Genomic DNA, 21,365 nt, shown 5'->3' on the forward strand with positions numbered 1-21,365 from the left:
CTACCCTGTGCTTGTGCCCCTGGCTCAGGCTGCTTGGGAGGAGTGCCTGGGCAAGCTGTTTGAGGAAGGAGTGTGGGCCTACTGCTGCGCGCAATCTAGGGAACTGTCGCCCAACTACAGACTTCGATTAGTCCATTTCAAGTTTTTCTACAGACTCTACAGAACCCCAGTATGGATGTGTAAGGCAGGGCTAAGTGCAGAAGCATGCTGTGTGCCTTGTGGAACGTCTGAGGCCTCATTAACGCACCTCGCATGGGAGTGTTATTTGCCCTGTTGGGCTATATTAAATCTTTACCTAAGACCATCAGACGACTCGCTGCTATGTTGTAGCTATTGGCGAAGAGGCGCGTGGCGATCTGCCTGGGGCCGTAAGCGTAGGCCGCGGAGAGATGACTGGCTGTCGGGTGCAGCGTTTGGCCATACACAGTTGTTTGAGTATTGGGACCTGATGCCCACGCAAGCACAATCCCTGGATATATGGGAACCCCTGCAAATGTTTTTGAAAGAACAGTGTAGCGACCAAGGCCCTGCAGTAGAGGGGTAGACAAGAATGCAATATGGTGGGCGTCCACCTGCGCCCCAAAAGCTTTTTCTTTTGCCATTTCCACATTGCCAGAGAGGTTTCCCCCATTCCCTTTCCCCTTAGTCCTCCTTTTTACTGGATGCTCAGCTGCATCCCTTCTGTTCCATGCAACTATATTGGACCATGACGAGCATTGAAGGACAGAGGTCAGGTTGGACCCCATGGACTAAAGTGTGCCCATAGGAGCACTTTGGTCGGCTCTAAAAGGATAACATTGTATTGTACCACTGTTCAGATGGTGTGCTTCCTTGTACACGCTCATGCTCTTCCTTTCCATAATATGCAGTTTCCTGTATGTGTTTGGAACTTACCAATAAAGGTTTTTGAATCTCAAAAGAGATTGTCTAGGTGAGCAACGGTGAGATTGAGGCCAAAAAGGCAGATTACATGTGTGTCCAATATATAAATGTGACTTACTGAAAATATTTCATACCGTGCATGGGCATTACAAGAGAGAGTAAAGGCATTTAACAAAACAAAAGAACACACTGAAACCTGCGCCTCAAAGTCTACTGGAAATAAAAAGAATGCACTGTGTTTTGTCTATCGTGACACATGTAAAAGATGGACTGAAGGTGCGAGCTATATTGAGGACTCAAACATGTCTCGATCAAGACAATAAGGGTGGCTGCACTAGAGTCTCTGGCGCGTTTCTGGTGGGATCCATAAGGTAGAAGTGGTCCAAAATGTCAATATGACACTGATCTTTAAAGTAGACTGCTCATCACAGAAAGCTTCTATGAAAAACAGCATATATCGGTAACATTAATATTATTTACCTCTTTTTCCAAGTAAATCTTCTTATCATCCAATGTATTGTACAGAGTAAAGAACTGTTTTGTTTCTTTGTGTGTTGCTGAAACTAAAAGATAGACAATAGATTAATTGACTGAAACGAAACTCTGTAGAGTGTAGATGACGAAGCAACATTTCTGAGCTAAACCAAAGAGATTAAAAATAGTGCCCCAATTCCCTGCCAATAAGAGAAATAAATAATGAAAATATTAAACTGTCCATGAAAAAAACAAATATGCCCGCAAATGCTAAACACTAACGTATTACTCAATGTTTCGAGTTATAGACATTATGAAACCACTTTTATGAAGTTCCAAGTGTATTAGAAATAAGGACCACACATTACAAGGATTGTCTCCAAACAATTGTATTACATCAGGACTGGTGGCTGGTGCACGCTTTGCATTGAGATCACCTTTTCAATACCAGCCAAAAGAACAAGTAACATACCTCCAGTAATGTTCTTTCTGCTAGAGATTCCATTTAGCTGCAGATTCCCAACCTTTTTTACATTTCCCCAGGCATCAGAATGGATACGGAAATTTTTGAGTAGTACCTCTGCCTGACGTAAAGTGGCACTGTGCAGGTCCGCACAGACTCAGTTCTGCTGCGGAGCATATATAGGCGCCACTCTCAAGTGTTGACGTCAGGTGGTTACGAGGTTGTTCGCCTCCCAGACGCACAGCCCCAGCAGCAAAATGGCTTCGATCAGTGTGCAGATTCCTAGACTTGAGATCTTTTTAATGCACAGAGTCCAATTCAAGGAAGGGGTACGAGGGGAGAGGGGCAGTGAGGAATCTGCAGTTAGATAGAGTCTCTACAAAAAGAAAGTAGCAACTGGACAACGATGAAAAAGTGATGCCGGTCGGCCTTGCCAGCACCAGACCGCCAAACTCTCTTCGATTGGAGGATGGAGCCCAATAGCAGATACAGGTGGCTGAGTGGAGTCCGCCACATGCCACATAATCCTCAGGTAATTAAGTTTTAACTTTTTGGAGAGTCATCTCCTTGTCACAGCATTCACCGGAGCTGCCTGGAGTGATCAGTGCGGCATTCTAGGTAGCTGCCATCTTGCCTTCTATTAGAGACTTCAAACCATAGAGTCTCACCTTCTGAAAAGATATGAAAGCAATACATTTTAGGAGGTGGGTCTTTGAATTGTCTAAAACATGAAACTCCTGCAGGTCCGAGAGGGTGGAGTGCTGCTCTCGTTTAACCTAGCCATCCAGAAAGTAGTGCTTTGTGATTATATGGAGAGACGCCTACGTAGTTGCCTGGCAAATGTCCAGGACAGCAATTCCGCATGCCAAAGTATGTGGTATCAGTTTTTTCTGTGGTAAAAGGATCCCAGATCCCTTTCCAGTGAGAAATGTTCCTTGTCCGCACTACTTAGCGTTCTTTGTTGCCACAAACACCATAAAGAGCTGATCCTCCACTTGGTGTGCTTTGGTACGTTCCAAGTAAAAGCTTAGAATTTTTTTCCTTAAAGGGGTGAAATGGAGAATAGAACGCTGGTTAGGTGGTGGTTTGACAGATGTCTAACAACGTCACTACTTTTGAAAAGTAGGATGCCCAAGTCCACAGAACTAGCTTGTCTGCGAAGAAGGGGGATAACGTGGGTTGACACAAAGAGTTTTGAGCTTGCTAACCCACCTTGCCGATGTTATGGGGATGAGGAACACTGTCTTGGTGGTAAAAAGCAGCAAACAACAGGTGTGCAGCAGCTCAAAGCAAGTGCAAATCAAATATGTGAGCGTCACGTTAAGATTCCACTGAGGCAAAACAAAGGGAGAAGGAAGAACAAATGCTGGAGCCCATTATCAAAAACGCATCACAACAGGTATTTTAAATAATGACAGCTAGCCCAGGAACCGTAAGAAGGCCAAAGAGACAAAAAGTACCCTTTAACTGTGCCCAAAGCAAAGCCTTGTCGGGCGAGAGAGAGAATAAACAACGTTCGTTAATCTTTATTTCGGCAATTTGCCATAAAAGATAAGCATAAAATTAATACAAAACAAAAATCAGACATCAGTATTACATCAATAGCGGGATAGCACACAGAAAAGAGAATGCCCCAATACACAACAACCTATACTGTAAAAACAGTCGAATAAATCAGTACTGATTAATTATTTACAAACAGTCTATAATATTACGAATTAAAAGTAGGAGCGATTTAACAATATAGCTAAAATCTTACATAAAATGACCTGGTACAAGAAATTTATACACTAACTAATACGTAATCTGAATCAGGGATGGAGTGCCCTGGGAATTAAAAACAATCTCTTGTGCCATGCTGCTTCGAGAAATTTGGCCATTGCAAAAACAGTTACTTTTGAAAGGTCAGTCTTAAGAATTCTAAAGGCCTCAGAGCATTTAGCAAACCCTAGATTTTTACAGAGTGGAATTATCCAAAACCTTCTAGCCGCAATCTAGGCAGGGCAAAAGAAAACTAAATGCAATTCATCTTCGAGCCTACAATTGCAGCCAGGACAGTTTTCCAGGGAGTGCTGCTTCCATTTACTGGTAAATGCTCTTAGCGGAAGATTGCCATACCGCCATTGCAGATATAATTTCCTGCCCAGATTCGGAAAAATGTCATCAAGAACTGACTCAAACTTGTAGGAATCTTTCACCCCAAGAAAAGTGTTAGCCAAGGAATCTGGGCGTGTACCCTGTGTGTGGGATGCAAGGTTGCATGCATGGAAAGTTGCCACCAGATGTTTGCGGGACAGTCCCTGACAGGCCACTTCAGGATCACTCCACAGGGTCGGAAGACCCAGCCGGGCAAACTCAGTTTTTAGATATTTAAACCACGGGATGTTCTCTATAGTAGGCAGAGCAAGAATTTCCTGCAGTTCCTGCCTATAGTTGGCTAACTCAGGAGTGGAACATAATCTTCTCCAAAAGGTTAAGGGCTTTACACCCAGTACTTCGTCCAAAGGTTTTAGACCCAGATCCAACCTAAGGGGCAGAAGGGGGGTGCTAGCCGGTAACTTTAAGAGTTGTCTATGAAACTTGTTTTCAGCAATGACCAGCTCTTTTTTGCAGACATGTCCCCAGAGTTCACTGCCATAGAGGATCGCACCTCTGGCCTGGAGTCTATAGATCTCCAACGGGGGGCTAGCGGTCTAGCAGATGATTTATTAGAGTTAACTAGCCTGATTATTCCCCCTGCTATTTGAGCCAATCTGAGCTGGGACTTAACTTGATGGTCACCCCATTCCAATTATCATTCATGGTCACACCCAGATACTCAAACGTAAAGACTCTTTCTAACCTGTTCAGGCCTATAGAGGGGTTGGGGAGTGTTTTTTTGGGGGGATTAAAAATCATGTACTTGGTCTTGAGAGCATTTATTTCGAGACCATGCTCTCCACAAAATGCCTCAAAGCCCTCCAGAATACGCTGAATCCCCATTGGGGATTTCGACAGCAGCAGGGTGTCGTCCGCAAACATAATTGCGGGCACCCTGCTGCCGCCGAGCCTTGGTGCATCTGTGTTGGGGACCTTATTTAGGTAGTCGATGACCCCGTTGACAAAGAGGCAAAACAGAGTCGGTGCTAGAACACATCCCTGCCTTACCCCTTTGCCAACGGGAAATCTTTTTGAAAGGCTACCCATCCTCCCGCACCTAACCTGTTCATAATTATGTGTGTGTAGACGAACAATGATGTCTAAAAGAGCGGGGGGATGCCGAGTTTGGCGAGTACCGTCCATAGTTTACTCCGCGGAACCAAATCAAAGGCTGCGCTGAGGTCAACAAAGACGGTATACAACGTACCCCCCTCCACCCACACCGTCTTCCAAAAGAGGAGGGCCAGACGGAAAATTTGGTCCGTAGTTGACACCTTGCTCCTAAACCCAGCCTGGAACGTGCTTAGGATTGAATGGTCAGTCATCCATTCCTGCAGGCGGTCAAGTATCAGCCTCGCGAAGATTTTTTTTGTAACATCAATGAGGCTGATTGGCCTGTAATTGGCTGGGAGCAGAGGAGAGCCCTTTTTGAAGATAGGTACAATCTCTGCGCCCAGCCAAGTATTAGGGACCGCCATTCCCCCAAGGATTGCATTATAAACTTCCAACAGGTAGGGGGCCCAAACCCTAGGTTGGTGCTTAAATAGATCTCCCGGGATTTTATCTAGCCCGGGGGCTTTACCCGATGGCAGCTTAGATATTGCATTAAGAACCTCCCCCAGTGAAAATTGCATTGCCTCAACGCCCTCCATAATTTTAGATTGCGCGGTTGGCCTGCCGGAGAGTAGGAGGTTTTCAAACGATAGCTCATCTTGGAGCTTGGGTAAACCAGGGCTAACCTCTTCATAGAGGCTGCGAAAGTGGTCCTCCCACACCGCAGCCGCTATATTGGCGTCCACAGCTTGAGTCGGCTCGGCAGACCCTGTTCTCACTATCTGCCAAAATTTGCGAGCATCTCTAGTCTGGAGAGAGGCCAACATGTTTTCCCAGTTGGAATAATCCCATTCCACCTTTGCATGGTGGATTGCTTGCTTCAGTTCCGCCCTCCTAATCTTAATTATCTCTGTGTCCCTAGGGTGCTTCAATACAGCGAGGAGGTCGGCCTTTGCCTTCCTACAAGCTGAGTTGAACCAGGAGGGTCTTTGCCCCCTGCAGGGCCCTTTCCGCGCAATTGGGTTTAGAAGTTCAGCAAGGATGTCCACCAATTCCGTATGGAGGGAGCCCAACTTGGGAAACAATTTTACTGGAGAGGGTTGAAAAATAAGGGCCCCGGCGCGTTCAAATATGGGGAGGATCCGTGCATAGAGCTCGGAAATGTGGGCAGGATTGTCCAGGAGCTTGGTCCACCTCACTCTACGCCTGTCATTAGTTAAAATTAGTTTAAGATCTAAAGATGCCTCTGCCGGCTGATCACCCGTAGGACCACCGGGCGAAACCAGTGAAAGAATCAGCGCATTGTGATCGCTGTCAGTTCTTTGGACTACCGCGAAGTCAGAGACCTTGTTCCAGTCAGATGTCTGAACAAGGATATATTCCAAATGAGACTCCTGCCCTGGTTTATTAAAGGTGGGTTTTGAAGGGATGTCACTCTTAGTTCGGCCATTACAAGCCCTCAGAGAATTACTGAGAGTGAGTGCCAGAATTTGTGTTGCTAAGGGTGACCATGGCTTAGCTGGGGGGCCAACTAATTGCGGAATTCCCCACTGGTCATCCTCCTCCAGAAGTTCTCCCTCCATAGTCAGGGTTAACGGCTCATACTGACAGTTAAAATCTCCCCCCAGAAGGATCCTAGCACCCTGGGGTATTGTGGGCAGAAATAGAGAGAGCTCATCAAAGGTGGGTGAGGGCTTCGTTATTCCCATCGGTCTGGAGTATACATTTATGAGCGCGAGTTGAGTATGGTTTGGCCATTCTAACAGCATGCACTGAACATCCAATGAATTAGTTTTGAGGGCCCTAGCCTTGCATCCCAAAACATTAGATCACTCCGCTTGGAGGGGGTCTGTTTGCTGTGTACCTTACCAAACCACAAATTTGGCCCAACAACAGGTGTAATCGGTTTTTATTGAGCGAGGTCTGACTGACAAGATGACATCAACCACCTTCGGAGGAAAGTCAAAAGTGTTCAGCTGTCACTGCTCAATCTCCAAGCACAAGATTGAGATTGCACATGTCCAGGAGTAAGACCAATGCCCCATTGCTTTGACTACAGATGCTCCTGGTGGAGCAATCTGATCAGAGGGCAGACTCTCAGGACCAAGACCTCTGAATGCTCTGCCCTCCATGTCCAATCCCGAGCCACTCAGATGACTTGGTTCCAATTGTTCTGATCTTCTTTAAAATTCGGGATAGGAGAGGTATCGGAGGAAAGGCATATAGGAGTCCTGAGTCCCACTGTAGGAAAAACGTGAGAAAGATGCCTTCAGAACTTTAACATGCACAACTGATGACACAGTACACTTTCAGCAGTGGCAAAGACATTAAGCCATGTTTCTCCCCATGCGCAGAAGAGATTTTGTACCACCTTTGGGTTTAACTGGCAATTGTTATCTGCTAGTCCATGACGGCTGAAGTTGATCGCCCTGGCCTTCAAATATCCCACCAGGTGGTTCCCTCCAGGAATATTTAGTGATGGTCCAGCCATTTCCAGAGGCAGCACCTCCTGCCACAGGGCCCACGACCCCATTCTGCCCTGTTTAATGCATTACTACATGGAGGTGGTGTTGTCTGTGTGGACCTCCACCAGTCTTCCTCTGACAGATTAGATAGACCAGAACAACATGGGGTATGGTGGCAATTATCTATTGTAGCTCATTGAAGTGCTCAGTATCCCAATTACCAGACCTCAAAGGAGCAGCGGGCATTAGTTTCTGCTTCCAATTACACGACTCCTTCGCTTTTGCAGGAGCACTACTTTACCGCCCACCGGGGCCTTATAAAGCCTTTTTGGACAGTATCGGAGACATTGTGAGTTCACTCACCTTTAGATTCTCCAATTGTACCCTGTTAGGAGATATTAATATCCACCATGACATACTCAATGACCCGGGGGGGCAATAAACTTAAAGGAAACCACGGACACATTCGGCCTAGAGCAGAGGATTTCTATTGCTACTCACAACGCTGGCCACATGCTAGACAGTATTGGTGTAATGCCTAGCTTTGTATACCATTCTCTCCATGTCTATGTTCTCTTTAGAATGTAGAATTAGCTCATTGTGATGTTCTGTTGCTAGGAATGTCCAGTCGGGATTCCTGGCAGTTGAGCTTGTGCTGTCTGTGGCTGAGGTTTAATAAATCATACCTCGTTAAACTACATTAATTGTATTATCTTATTTAAGTGGTAAACACTACAATTGGCTCCAACCTCAAATCCCTCACAGTCAAGGCCCCAGTTAACCTAACCTGGACTGATCATAAGCTGATTTCCTTTGAAATCAAATCCCAGCACATGCCAAACACAAAGGGCCGCACCCTGCCCCTCCAACAAGCTAAACCTAGGTGGAAGGAGATGACAGTTCAGACATGGTATACTCAAACCCAGAAAGAAATACAAACCTACTGTAGGACCCTAGAATGCAGATGGCGACTGAACTATGAGCAGACCGAACTAAGTAAATTCAAAACTGCTCTCAAAAACTACCACATCCAGATTAAAATAACCAAAAAAGCCTACTATACAGAAGTGCTTAAAATGGCTAACTCAAATCAAAAATCTATCTTGAAGATAATTAACTCTTTCACCAACCCATAATCACTGCAACAATAAATTCCCCCCACGCATTCTCTTTTTCGATAGCATAGCTGACTATTTTGAACAGAAAGTTCTAACCTTACAACAAGATTTCACTTCAACCTTCTGTCCCTCCACTAACAACAACAGCACCTTAGGCAAAGATAGACCGACTCTGCAAACATTTAAGCTGATTAGCCTTGACCAATCTTGCCAGGCAATTCTCGCTATTAATTCGGGATCCCCCTTTGACCCCTGTCCTCCATCGATCTTACACGGTATAACCGATACCGCAAATCCAATCCAATCATTAACTAAATAATTAATGCCTCCCTGTCAGCAAAGATCCCTATAGAATGGAAGCTCGCAGCAGTCAAGCCGCTACAAAAGAAACAACCTGCAGACCCCTCTACACTCACCAACCTTGGACCTATTTCCCTACTACCATGACTTAGCAAGATCAATGAAAAACTTGTTAATACCCAAATCACTACCTACCTGGAAGAAGCAAATATCTTACACCCTAACCAATCTGGTTTCAGATCCCAGCACTCGACAGAATCAGCTCTACTGTACACGGCTGAATCTCTCAAAGATGCCCTTGATCAAGGAAGGAAAGAATGCAGTTCTGGTTTTATTAGCTCTATCAGCCGCGTTTGACACGGTCTCACATGTCATCCTTCTAGACCGTCTCGAATCCTACGGCATCTTCCACACAGCCCTGGCCTGGCTTAAAGGGTTCTTGTAGACCCGCAGACAACTCATCACTTTTGGTCAATACAAATCAAAAGAAAAACCCCTGCTCTCTAGTGTCCCTCAGGGGTCCAACCTTAGCCCGATGCTCTTTAATGCCTACATGGCCCCGGTGATCAGTCTGATATCGTCCTTCAACATAGAGACCATCTCATATTTGGACGATAAGCAGCTAATCCTGGTCCTGGACCAAAACACCACACAGGTGGAAGAAAATGTCCACTTAAGTCTCAATGCGACTTTCCAATGGAGGATAACCAATCGTGCAACTCGGAAAAGACAGAAATATTACCACTTGGACAAGGGGCCTCCTTCTCTCCCAATATATGGTGGCCAGCTGACACTCACCCTCCTCCAAACATAGTGAAAGTGGTCAGAAATCTGGGAATCAAATTTGATGCCACACTATCCTTCAAACAGCAATCATTGGCAGTTGCTGGCACTTGTTTTCATATCATTAAATCACTCAAAACTTTTTTTGATCTGCTACCCAACTCAGCCAGACAGGTAGTTGCTGTGGCCCTAATCACGTCTACATTGGACTACTGCAACAGCCTTTATGAAGGGGCCAACAAGTCAGTCCTACAGAAACTCCAAATGGTCCAACACGCAGCAGCACGTCTAGTGCTGAAATGGCCTAGAAGGTCATCTGCATTGGTGGCCCTAGAAACACTACATTGGCTGCCTAGCCATAAAAGAGTCCTGATTAAGATTCTGATAATCACCGTCATAATATTTCACTCCTCAGGACCACACTACCTCCGGGCTAGATTTACACGTTATATACCTTCCCGGAGTCTTAGATCCTCTAACACAAACCTGTTAAAACCACCAGCTTTTAGATAGGTCTCAAAAGGAGGAAAATCGCTCGCAGTGATAGGCTCCAATGCGTGGAACCAACTCCCGAACCAGCTCCATCAGATCCAGTCTGAAACGCTTTTCAGGAAGGCCCTAGAAACTTGGATCTTTTTAGCCCCTGATGCACTATGCAGAACACTTATCTAGCTCCTCTTTCTCTCCTGCAGCTAACCAATTTTGTTCCAACTCAGGGATTCGCGTAGCGCCATGATGCTCTTCGGAGTGACAGTTGCGATTAAAAAGTGTCCGATTACAATACATTATGGATGACAGGAAGGCTTTCAACACCAAGCTGGTGGCTTTCAGCTCCAGGAGGTATATGTGGAGCCAGGCCTCTACTGATCTCCCCCTCTCCCAGGTGGCCACCCCAGCCCAGAAGCGTTGCATTTGTTTCTGGTGTTAGTTCTGGGTGGGGTAGGTGAGGGGCTGCTGCAGACACAATCGCATTTGGGCAACCATCACTCTAGGTCTTTCACTGTCTCCTCCGCGACCTGGACATGATTGGAGAGGTCCCCTTAAAGTTGCACCCACTGAGAATTCAGATCCCACTGCAGAGCCCCAATAGGCCACCTGCCGTATTTTACCAGCAGGTTGCAGGAGGACATCAGTCCCAGCAGCCACAGAGTCTACCTCACTGAGATCCAGGACAGAGGCTGGAAGATTGGAATCATAGCCCAAATATCCTGGATTCTCCTTTACCGGGGGAAAAGCACAAAACCGGACCATGTCCAGAATAGATCAGTTGATAGGGAGCCTCTGAGAAGGAGTCAGGCATAACTTCGGTACAGTGATAGTGAACCTGAAAGATGTCAAAGGTTTTACCACAGACTGACTGGCTAGCTCGCTGTCCCGGCCACTGGGACCGGTGCGTTCCACAGTCTCGGCCACAACATGACTGGGAACCCTGCTGAGGCTGAAATGGCTGTCTGTAAGGGGTTCCACTGCCAGTGCCGTGGAAATATCGAAAGGCTGATACGGCTGGTATGGCGGAGCAGACCAGCCCAAGGAGCATGCTGTGGTCCTGCTGTCTTTAAAACGGTCCAGAGCAGAGTCCACTTTGTCCCCATAAAGGGGAGTCTCATCAAAAGCCATGTCCATAAGAGATGGCTAGACATGACTGGGGAAACCCATATAGCTCATCTAGGCATCTTGAAGGATAGCAATGCAAGTGCCAATCTCCTGTCCTTTGGAAACTGTGGTATTGAGGCCAGAATGAATAGTAGATTTTGCAGCGTCACGCCAACCTTGTACGGCTTTAGTTAGTATAAGGTGAAGGTCCTCAGGGACACCTGGAAGGACTTGACCTACAAAGTCTAAGAGAGATAGGAACAGCAGTCTAAAAGGCAACTGGCATTGATCGACCGAAGAGCCAAACTTGTGGGAAAAAAAAGACCCTCTCTCCAAAAGTCTCTACTCTCAGACTCCCCCATGGGGCAATGGAGGAAGAACTCAGGTTGTGTCTGCTGGTGGAAGCTTGCCCAACCAAACTCTTGGAGGAAGGGTATGGAGTAAAAAAAGTGAGGTCACTGGGTGCATGGCAATGGCGCTGCACAATCTGGAGATTCACCGGGCGACCAGAACAAGGTTTAGCTCTTGCCCCTAAGAGAATGTCAGTGTGGGCCCCATTAAAGGGCAACTGGGCTTCAGTATTGGTCTGCCCCGGTTGGAGAACTTTGGCCAGGACATTAGTTTTGTCCTTCAGTATGGGGAGCCCGAGGTAAAGAACCTCTGCTGCCGACTGCATAATGATTGCATAGGACACACTTTCCTCAGTAGCAAGATCTGGAGGAGAGACTAGGCTGAAGTCAGGAGAGCTGTCGAGGCCACTGGCATCCTTGAGGACCTTATTGTCTGAGTCTGTTCAAAATAAAAAAAGGAGAGTTTGAGACCTGCTCTGCAGAACTGGGAAGTTGAGCAGTTAAGTTGGAAAGGGCAAAGGCTGCAGCTTGAGGTCAGGCGGCACCGACTTGGAATTGAAGAGCACAATGAGGTGTACCTCACCTTCTAGCATTAATGGAATTGCCATCGACATCCATTTTCCAATGTGAACCGGCGGTGCAGTTGGAAAAGCCACCGGTAGAGGCTTGGTGATGGGTTCAGAGGATCAAACTGGCACAGAGGGGGAACTCACTGGATGTATCCCAGATGGAGGGGCTCTTGGCTCTGTGGGGCCCATAGGTGTGCCAGAGGGAGTCTGAAGGGATCCAAAGACTCGCAGAATGACCTTGTGGAACTCCTCTATCTGCCTCAGCGTTGCAGATGGCCCATTTTGCACAGGTTGTGCTGGGACAATTGTGGGATTGACTCTGATGTCGATCAACTACAGGAGTGAGATTGAGAAGCATGGGGACACTCTTGCACCTTCTCAGGTGTACACGAGTGGCGTGAAGGGACCGACCCCGCTTGGAATTTTTACATGTTTTTTCTTGGACTTACCCGATGATTTGGAACAGGACGACAAATGACCTTGGAACCGGTTTATGGACTGAAAATGGTACAAGGACCGACCTTTAGCCTTTGACGGCCACAACATGGGGTCTTCTGATGCTCGGCAATGTAGAACTTTGACTTGTGGTCCCAGATGGTGTTCTAATATATCGACAAACCTGATGGACTCTGTCACAGACATTTGCTTGCGACAGTCCCAAAAAGATTTAAACCCTGTCATCTTGGGAAGATTCACTTTCCTTACACACTGAGGTCCGAATTTTGATGAAAACGTCTTGAAAAGAGAAGAGAGGTAGCTCTGGATATGCGTCTGGTGGCAAGGAAAGAAAGAAACTGAAGTCAGCTTGCAAAAGTGGTACTTATATTTGTGCCGCACATAATTTCCGGAACAAAACAGCATCAGTGTGGAGTCCCACAGTGCCAACTGGCAGTGCACAAAGGTATTGCAAAATTTTTGGGGATTAAGTCTGACACCTGAGGAAATATTCAAAAATTCAGGGAATCTGTGAATAGAAGTCTCTACTATATGATAGCTTGAAGACGCATTCTATGATCCAAAATACTAAACTCCAAGACAAAAAAAAATTGACACGCAAAAATAAAATAAAATCAAAACCTTGAGTAAATGAATCAAAATGTGCAATTGTGAAGACATAATATATGTGAGAATTTTGTTATCATCATTAATAAAAACATTGATTTATTTAAAGGAACTATATATTCAGCACCACAAAAACGATGTTTCATGGATATCAGTAAAGGTTTGAGTGTTATGGTACACTAAGTGAGTTAATACGGCATGAATTCACCACAGCCAGATGTACAGAAAACAGCACACATTTTCTGGTCACACTAAATGTAAAACAGAGAAATTACCCAACAAGAAAATATCAAAATGGTTGGAAAAATCATTTGGGGAAAAATAGAAGAATCTGTTTAACATGGGGCCAGATATACCAGGAATTCCTCTGGTCACAAGCACTCTGGTTTGGTGTTTGTATGCATTACAGTGCTTTCTAAAATGTACTAATCCCATTTTAGAAGTTGGTAAACTTATAAAGACTCCTAAAAATCGGATAGCAAATTGATTCCGATTTGGTACTAGGATGGGGCATGTTTTAGGTGCCCCTTCCAAATACCGAATTGGTATATTATGTTACCCAAATCTGGTCACAAAACAATGAAAAATGATCAGTCCCCGTGTCTGAAGTGGTACTCATTTACAAAAGAGACCCCTTCAACTTATGAATGTTAAAAAAAGAAAAAAAACACTTTATAGGAGAGTAGGCAGTCATCCAGAGGACCACTGGTAACACACATTTTTTTTGTTGAAAAAAGTAAACCTTTTTTTTTCTTAATATAAAAACAGGCCCGTAGGCCTTTTATGTTTTTTCACAAACACAGGCCTGTTTACTTTAAGGAAACCAGGCTGCAGTTAAAAAAAGTTTATTTTAATTAAATGAGATCCCAGACATGGTGGTCTGCTGACCCTAGCAGGCCAACATCCCTGTAATGGTATCCAATCAGAGAAAATCATCTCAATTTGTGACCTAACTCATTAACATTTATGAGGTAGGTCAAATTTCGACCCACTCAGCTTCACAATGTTATGAATAAACCAATTAGTAGGTAGGTCAATTAGTAAAATTCAAAGAACACTGCAAAAATACTAGTCACAATTTGTGGCCAGTATTTTGTGACCAGCTGTTAGTACTTCTGGTCCATGGACTCAACCTCGTAAATGACTGGGAAGGTAATCTTACAACAGCATCACAATAAAATAATAAACGTTCATCAGCACTCCATAAGGACTGCATGCAGAAATCATCAAATGGAGATGATCTCCTTTGCAAGATTGCTAGTTTATTTAGAAATAACAAATAAATAACCCTGGGCGTAGTGTGCGGAGTGGGGCTCCGCGGAGCTACGCGAAGTGGGCACAAAACTACGCCCACCCGCGCACTCCGCGTAGCCCCACTCCGTGCCGCCCGCCTCCCTCCTGCCCTCCCTAAATACGTAAATAAAAGGATAGAAAGCTTTTAAAAACACTTACCTTGTCTGCCGCGTCCCCGGGGCTCCCTCTCGCCGTCCCGCGATTCGCGCCGCCACCGATTCGGATACTAATGCGCATGCACGGGCGCCCGCGCATGCGCATTCCTCATGAGAAATGCGCATGCGCGGCCGCCCGCGCATGCGCATTAGTATCCGAAATGGCGGCGCGAATCCAGGGACGGCGAGAGGGAGCCCCGGGGACGCGGCGGACAAGGTAAGTGTTTTTAAAAGCTTTCTATCCTTTTATTTAAGTATTTAGGGAGGGCGGGAGGGAGGCGGGTGGCGGCCGGCTACGCACCGTCTGCGGAGCGCGCGTAGTGCCGCCTGGCTACGCCCGCTACGCAAAATGCGTAGGAGACGGCACTACGTGCACTCCGTGCACGGAGCGTAGCTGGCCGCCCACCCTTACAAATAAATAGACATTGGCTTTTCCAGTGAGATTGTATTGTTTGGTGATTTGGTGCATGTGGTTTGGTCAGTGGGTGATACAAAGATAAATTAAAGGGTTGATGAATATATGGATTATGAGTGGGTACCTCAAAGAATGAATGGGTGAATGCCAGAGTGAAAAGATGTATTAATGGGTAACTGGGAGCAGCGTGAACTAATTCTCGTATTACCCCTTCCCACAACCACACACTCAAACTCTTTAGACTTTCTTTAGGAGCCTTGATCTTTCATAGATAAGGTGTAATCAATTTTTACTCTAAGGTTTTTCATGATTTGTTTGGGCTGAGATATATATATGGCCCAGTTGAAGGCAAACGCCGAAAAGCGTTGCCCATTTCTCATCCTATGATTGGAAAATAAATTAACATTGAGGTGAAACCTATGTGCCTGCTGTGCCGTTCTTCTTGTTTCCTCATAGCAGGAGGCAGAAATATCAAGCGATGGCCAAAAAAAGTAGATTAGTCCCCAAAGGTGACATTTCCCTTTTTAACTCACATTAATGGCTCTTAGATCCTGGAAAAATGGTTGAACATACTTAAACTAAACTTAGCAAGTAAGTAGAACTCAACTCGAGGAAGTGCCATTGCTTGGTTTGGTGTCCGTTCATCAGTTTTCAAGAAATTCGCATTTAAATAGTAGTTCAGTCTGAGCATTAAGAGGTTTAATGTTAGAAATACCTCGAAAGTTGTAAAGGTGCATTTTTGATGAATCTATAACTTTAGTGCTGTTGGACAAACATGCACATAATTAGGCAGATACTTAAAATGCTTACATTACTCTTGGCGTTTTTTAATTTGAGCAGATTAATTAAGTGGGGGCATATTTAATGGAAGCAGGTCAAAAAGTGTTAATTTGCCAATAATTGTGCCATTACTTGATCAACCTATAAGACACTTGACAGACATTTACCATTTTTAGCTTTCTGTGGGTATTGCAAGTTTCACGCAGATCCATAAAAGCGGAGGGGTGAGGAAAAACAATTTCATGTGCTAATAACATACTGGCTATTTAATGAATATGCATGAATGTTTGCAGCCTGAGATCATGTTAACCCCACTGCAAGAATCGTAGCTTTCGTGCAAATCCAAAAAGGGGGTGCAGGGCAAAGATAGATGGTGGGAGTCAAAAAAATGTATTTGCTTATACGGTTGGCATAGTTATAGAGGTCTACACAACACTTGGCAATGTTTAGCTTACTTTTGATATTTTGATTTTCACACAAATCTGGACAAAAGGGGGAAATATTTACAGGAGTGGTCAGAAAAGTAGCATTTCCCATCTATCTCGCTCATAAAATGTTGTCCACTGTTAAAGAAACTGAAAAGATCAACCTGAGATTTTAACAGTTGGCTTACCTTGCCAATAGCCTTTCAAATACCGTCCACCTCATTAACCAACACCGAAGTTATTAACACATACAAGGCTGTACGGCTAAGGCCGTAGACAACAGGGGTTGGCAACCAGCTGCAGATTGGGTGCAGGCACTGAGCCATATTGCACATCCATCAGTCAAACAGTGTGTAAGCGACACCCGGTGGGATGGCGCCCTGCTCCACATGAGCCCCAAGGGGGCTGAACATCCTATGTTGCGAATCACCTGTTTACCTCGGTCCATCCCCGTATCTTTTTTTTTTTTGGTCCTCATCCTGTCAATTAACTTGTAGGTGATACTCCATTTCCAAAACTGAGGGCCGGGTGGAAATAGAGCCTTTCCAGACAAGAAATAGCTGCTTCCATTCCTACCCCTCATATCACACGACTGAGAGGGAACAGGACCAACAACCACAATTGACTTAATCATTGGCTCCCGCTCTCTGGCACCAGTCAACTAACAAGGCCCAAACCTTATCCTGACTTCTAGGATCACATGCGATATCCGATTGGCTGGTTCGTATGATATTTTGTTTACACCCAGAGAAGAGGGGTGGAGCAGCCAATTTCCAAGCTTTACATATTTCTCGTCTTCCCAATAGGATAACATAAAAAATTAATCTAGTGGCCCTTTTATCAAATGTCAATACATTATCCTGACATAAACCAAAAGAAATAAGTAACAGGGTAATTTCTAGCTGAATTCCTGTAACATCTTTCAGAAATTCAACAATATCTACCCAAAATTTAACCAACACCCGGCAAGTTAAGAACATATGTTAATCATTCGCTAGAGGATCCTTACATCTTGAACATACATACTGAGTTCCAAAAAATATTGTTAACTTCGCAGGGGTCCAATAAACACGATAAAGGGTGAACAAGTGGTTACGCTTAAAATAAGCTGGTTTGACTATCTCCCGTAGCAGTGTAAAGGAGGCTTGCCAGGCATTGTTCAAATCAATATTTTCTAAATCATTTTACCATAACTGTTGATCATTGGCAAGATTATCCTGTCCTTGAATTAACATTCGATACCACCAGGCTAGCTCCTTATTGATTTTCTCTGTCTTCATAGCCTGGATTAACCACATATCATCCTGATATACCCATTGCTGTCTGGCCCACAAGGCTGAAAGTTGATAATATTTAAATTGGGTTAATTCTCCTTGGGTACATAGTGACAAGGATTCCCATGTCATCAAGCCCCCACATGATTTCAAGTCTCCCCAACAGAGAAAGCCTGCTTGCTTCAATGGCAGGCTAAGAACATCATCCAGACATTCTGGCGTACCTGGTGAACCCCAGATCGGAGAATGATCAGAATAATACGTTACTCCCATCTACAGCCCCTTATCTTTGCCCCCTTATCAGATCTTGTTGAATCCTCAGATCCCTCCTCTAGGCATAACTTGCTTACAACCTTTAAAATATCGAGCAGATCTATTAACCAGTGAGAAAGTTATTAGCAAATAAACAATTGAACATCTTCATCCCAAATGAGTCCAGCCTCTTGGATTCCCTATCCAGGGGAGTGGTAGGGAAAGCGGCTTGAGAGGTGGAGGTTTGGATCACCAAGCTCTCAGGGGTAGGGTGTTGCATAGGACGTTTGGGGCCCCAATAGCAGGGTGAGAGAGGCGGGAAATTGTCTTATTCACAGGAGCCAATGTGCTGAGTTCGGACCAGGTCCCCAAAAGGATGCAAGTGAGTGTGCCATTGAATGGGAGTAAGTATTCCCGACATGGAGAATTCAGGTTGCAGCACCTCTGTCAAAAGATTAGGCTTGACTGCCACCGTGGGTGGCTGGAGGTCAAGAACCTCAGCGGCCCTCCACACCGCCAGTAACTAAGAAGCACACTTCTCTGTAGCCAGGGTAGGGGGAGAAAGCAGAACAGCATCTGGAGACGTATTCAGGCCGCTGGCATCACCCAGGTCCTCACACAAGTCCACACTCTGTTCTTCCTCATTGGGCCGGTATTCTAAAGGGTCCAGCGACCGGTCCCAGTCCTTCAAGAGGCCTGGCCGATAAAATGAAGGCTCAGGCTCTGATCTATGAGGCAAGGCTCCTGTTGTCGTTGGAGTGGGACGATGCACCTTCGGCTCTGTGTCGGACTCAGGGGTGAAAATGAGTGACAATAGGGATGGCACCCCTGAGAGCATCGGGACCGGCGTCAGGGAAGGTTAAGATGGCGGGACCAGTGTTGGTTCAGATCCAGGAATGGATCCCTAGGGCTACATAGGAATCAGACCAGACAGGGTTGTGACGCACAAATACGAAGCGCATGGCCTCATAAAATTATTTCAATTGGTAGGGTGTTGCTACGGCGTTCTGAAATTCGGGGAGGGGTGGAATCGGCCCAGGCAGCGGTTTGGGGAGCGAGGCCTAGAACGCAGAGGTTCCCTCGTCTCGCCGACCGAGAGACGAGGAGAAGTTGAAGATCGAAGAGCGCTTTGACTTCTTGATCTTCTTTTTGAACCTCCCACCTGAGTGTCCCGAAGACTTCGAATGGGACGAGGAGGACTTAAAGCTCCACGAACTGAGACCTTCCCCTCGACCAGGATCTCTACTTCTGTGGAGTTGTATGCCAGGCCGCTAGCAGCTTCAAGGACCGCTCCCTCAAAGCCTTCGGAGCCATGGCCCTGCAATGGGAAAACGCCTTGGTGTTATGGCCACACTCCAGACAAATGAAGTGCAGGTCCGTCACAGACATTGGTCGGTGCCAGGCACTGTAGGGCTTATTCCTTGACACACCAGTAGGTAAACCTAAAAAATAGTCGACAAAAACCTCGAAAAAACTCTAAAAAAACAACAGATGGAGAGCTCTTTTCCAGATCAGCGCTAGCAGGTGCAGAAAGAAAATAACTGATGTCAGCGCACCTGGGTAGCGTCTATATAGGTACCGCAATGTAATTTACGCCGTGGACGACGCAGACAACGGATATGGAGCCGATCTATACCACCTACTGCATGCCGCAAGGGTACTGTTCACGAAAAATCTTCCAAATCCAGTCTAACACCTGGGGAAATTCTAAGGTAAGGAATCTGCGGCCAGAAGTCTCTACCAGATTTTTGATACCTTTTGCAATTATGTTATAGAAGATGCATGCATCTTTTGATATTGCTGTCTCAAGTAGATTCTGCCATCTGCAGTAAGCCCACCCTGCCGCCTTCTCACTCAGTAAGGCTTTATAATGTTTCCGGTTTGTACCCCTCGGATGCCAATTTTAATGGCTGCCATCAGCTAACCAGTTTTGTGGGTAGAATTCAATGACCTATCGGGGTGAGACAGATTTGGTAAGATGAGACACCAAACGTTTAAATATTGCTGTATGCATTTTTAAACAGTGGCGGGGCTCTAACACTGTAATGCCAACCAAGCCCAAGGCAGTTGCTACAGGTGTTCAGCATAAGAACTCCTAGTGTCACACAGTGATACATAGCAATTAGCAATCAGAAATATGAGATTGGAGCTCTGTGAAGAAAATGGCGAATGAGAAGGAGAGGAGGATGTAGACTTGAGCCTTGAGGGACATTCAATGGGAGACAGCTGAGAGGATATGCTGAAGAGAACTATAAGATGGAGTAAAGTGGAGGTACGATGATAGCCACTGAAGCACATTATAACTGCACCCAACAGAGGCACGCATTCTAAGCATGGTGGGATGGGCGAAACTATCAAATGCACAGACAAATCAAGCAGGATCAGGATGGAGGCATGACGACTGTCATGGGTGGAGGCGATGGCGTTGGAGAGGCGAGTGAGAGCTTTTTCTACAGAATGGAGAACTCGGAGAGGAGGCTGGAAAGGACTACTTTTGCGTAGGGGTCGATAAAGAGTGAGCTTATTCAGCACAAATGTTTTCAAGTTATGTCTCCTTGCCACAATCAACAATGCTAAAGAGTATCATTAAAACTCATTGCGTATTAAATAAACATAAACAAAGCACCAATACTAATTTGCTTTATGTATACTATGAAGTTATTTTTCAGTCTAATTTTCTGAGGTGTTCTTTTCTGCTGAATTTCCAGTATTACTCAAAATGTTGTTTGTCGTGTGAACATTTCACTGGCCTTAGCCTTTTCATATTTAGTAAATCTCCTCCATTAACTCATCCAACAATTTTCCCATATCCCTGTGCAGAGTTTGGTTTTCTAACTTCCCATATTGGTTCCTGTTGACCTCCTAGTGGCGTTTTATCTGCTGGATGTTCCCTTCCCTCTAATGAGATGAATATTTGCGGATAATAAATGTTTCCTTTGGTGGGCAGCATTACAAATGCCAGCTGCACTTTACAGGTTATCCATCTCTTTTTGCGCTGCCTTCTATCTCAATTCATTTCCTCTTTATCCAAGTTACTGTTTAACCTGTTTAATGGTTCTATGTGCCCTATTTTGCAACCAACTGTCAAACGACGCTTTATTGATGAAAAATAAACAGCTAGTGTTATATTCACACGGCTCTGCCTGGGTTTACTTCTAGAGTCAACACTATTAAACGGTGCTAGGAAGTCAAGCTGAACAAAACGATATACAGTTTACTACTGCATGAATAGCAAATCAGAACAAAATGAATTTAAAATACACACAAAAAACTTGTCAGAAACGAATGGATTTTGTTTGATAATGACCTGCCGATATGTTTACCTATGATAAGCAAATATACAATAAACTATGCTAATCCGAGTCTTTCAACTACTTTCACGTCATCAATGTGTAATAATAATAACAGCCTTTTATTGTCTGGCAGAAGGTACTGTATTCCTTGTATTAGTGGTCACACCATTACAGTTCGCACTGAAAGTTCACAATCCTACTCTCTTTCACATGAAAGAATCAGGATG

General features: G+C 45.2%; 1 protein-coding gene across 1 annotated transcript in view; it reads right to left on the minus strand.

Moving 5' to 3' along the window:
- CCDC93 (CCC complex scaffolding subunit CCDC93) overlaps positions 1-21,365 on the minus strand; it is a 1,137,947-nt gene that overhangs the window by 202,730 nt on the left and 913,852 nt on the right. Inside the window, exon 19 of the mRNA XM_078682376.1 lies at positions 1,363-1,445. Coding sequence (XP_078538502.1) covers positions 1,363-1,445 — 83 coding nt within the window. The remainder of the gene's footprint in view (positions 1-1,362; positions 1,446-21,365) is intronic.

Source organism: Lissotriton helveticus, chromosome 3_1, assembly GCF_964261635.1.
Source record: "Lissotriton helveticus chromosome 3_1, aLisHel1.1, whole genome shotgun sequence".
NCBI classification, from domain to species: Eukaryota; Metazoa; Chordata; class Amphibia; order Caudata; family Salamandridae; genus Lissotriton; species Lissotriton helveticus.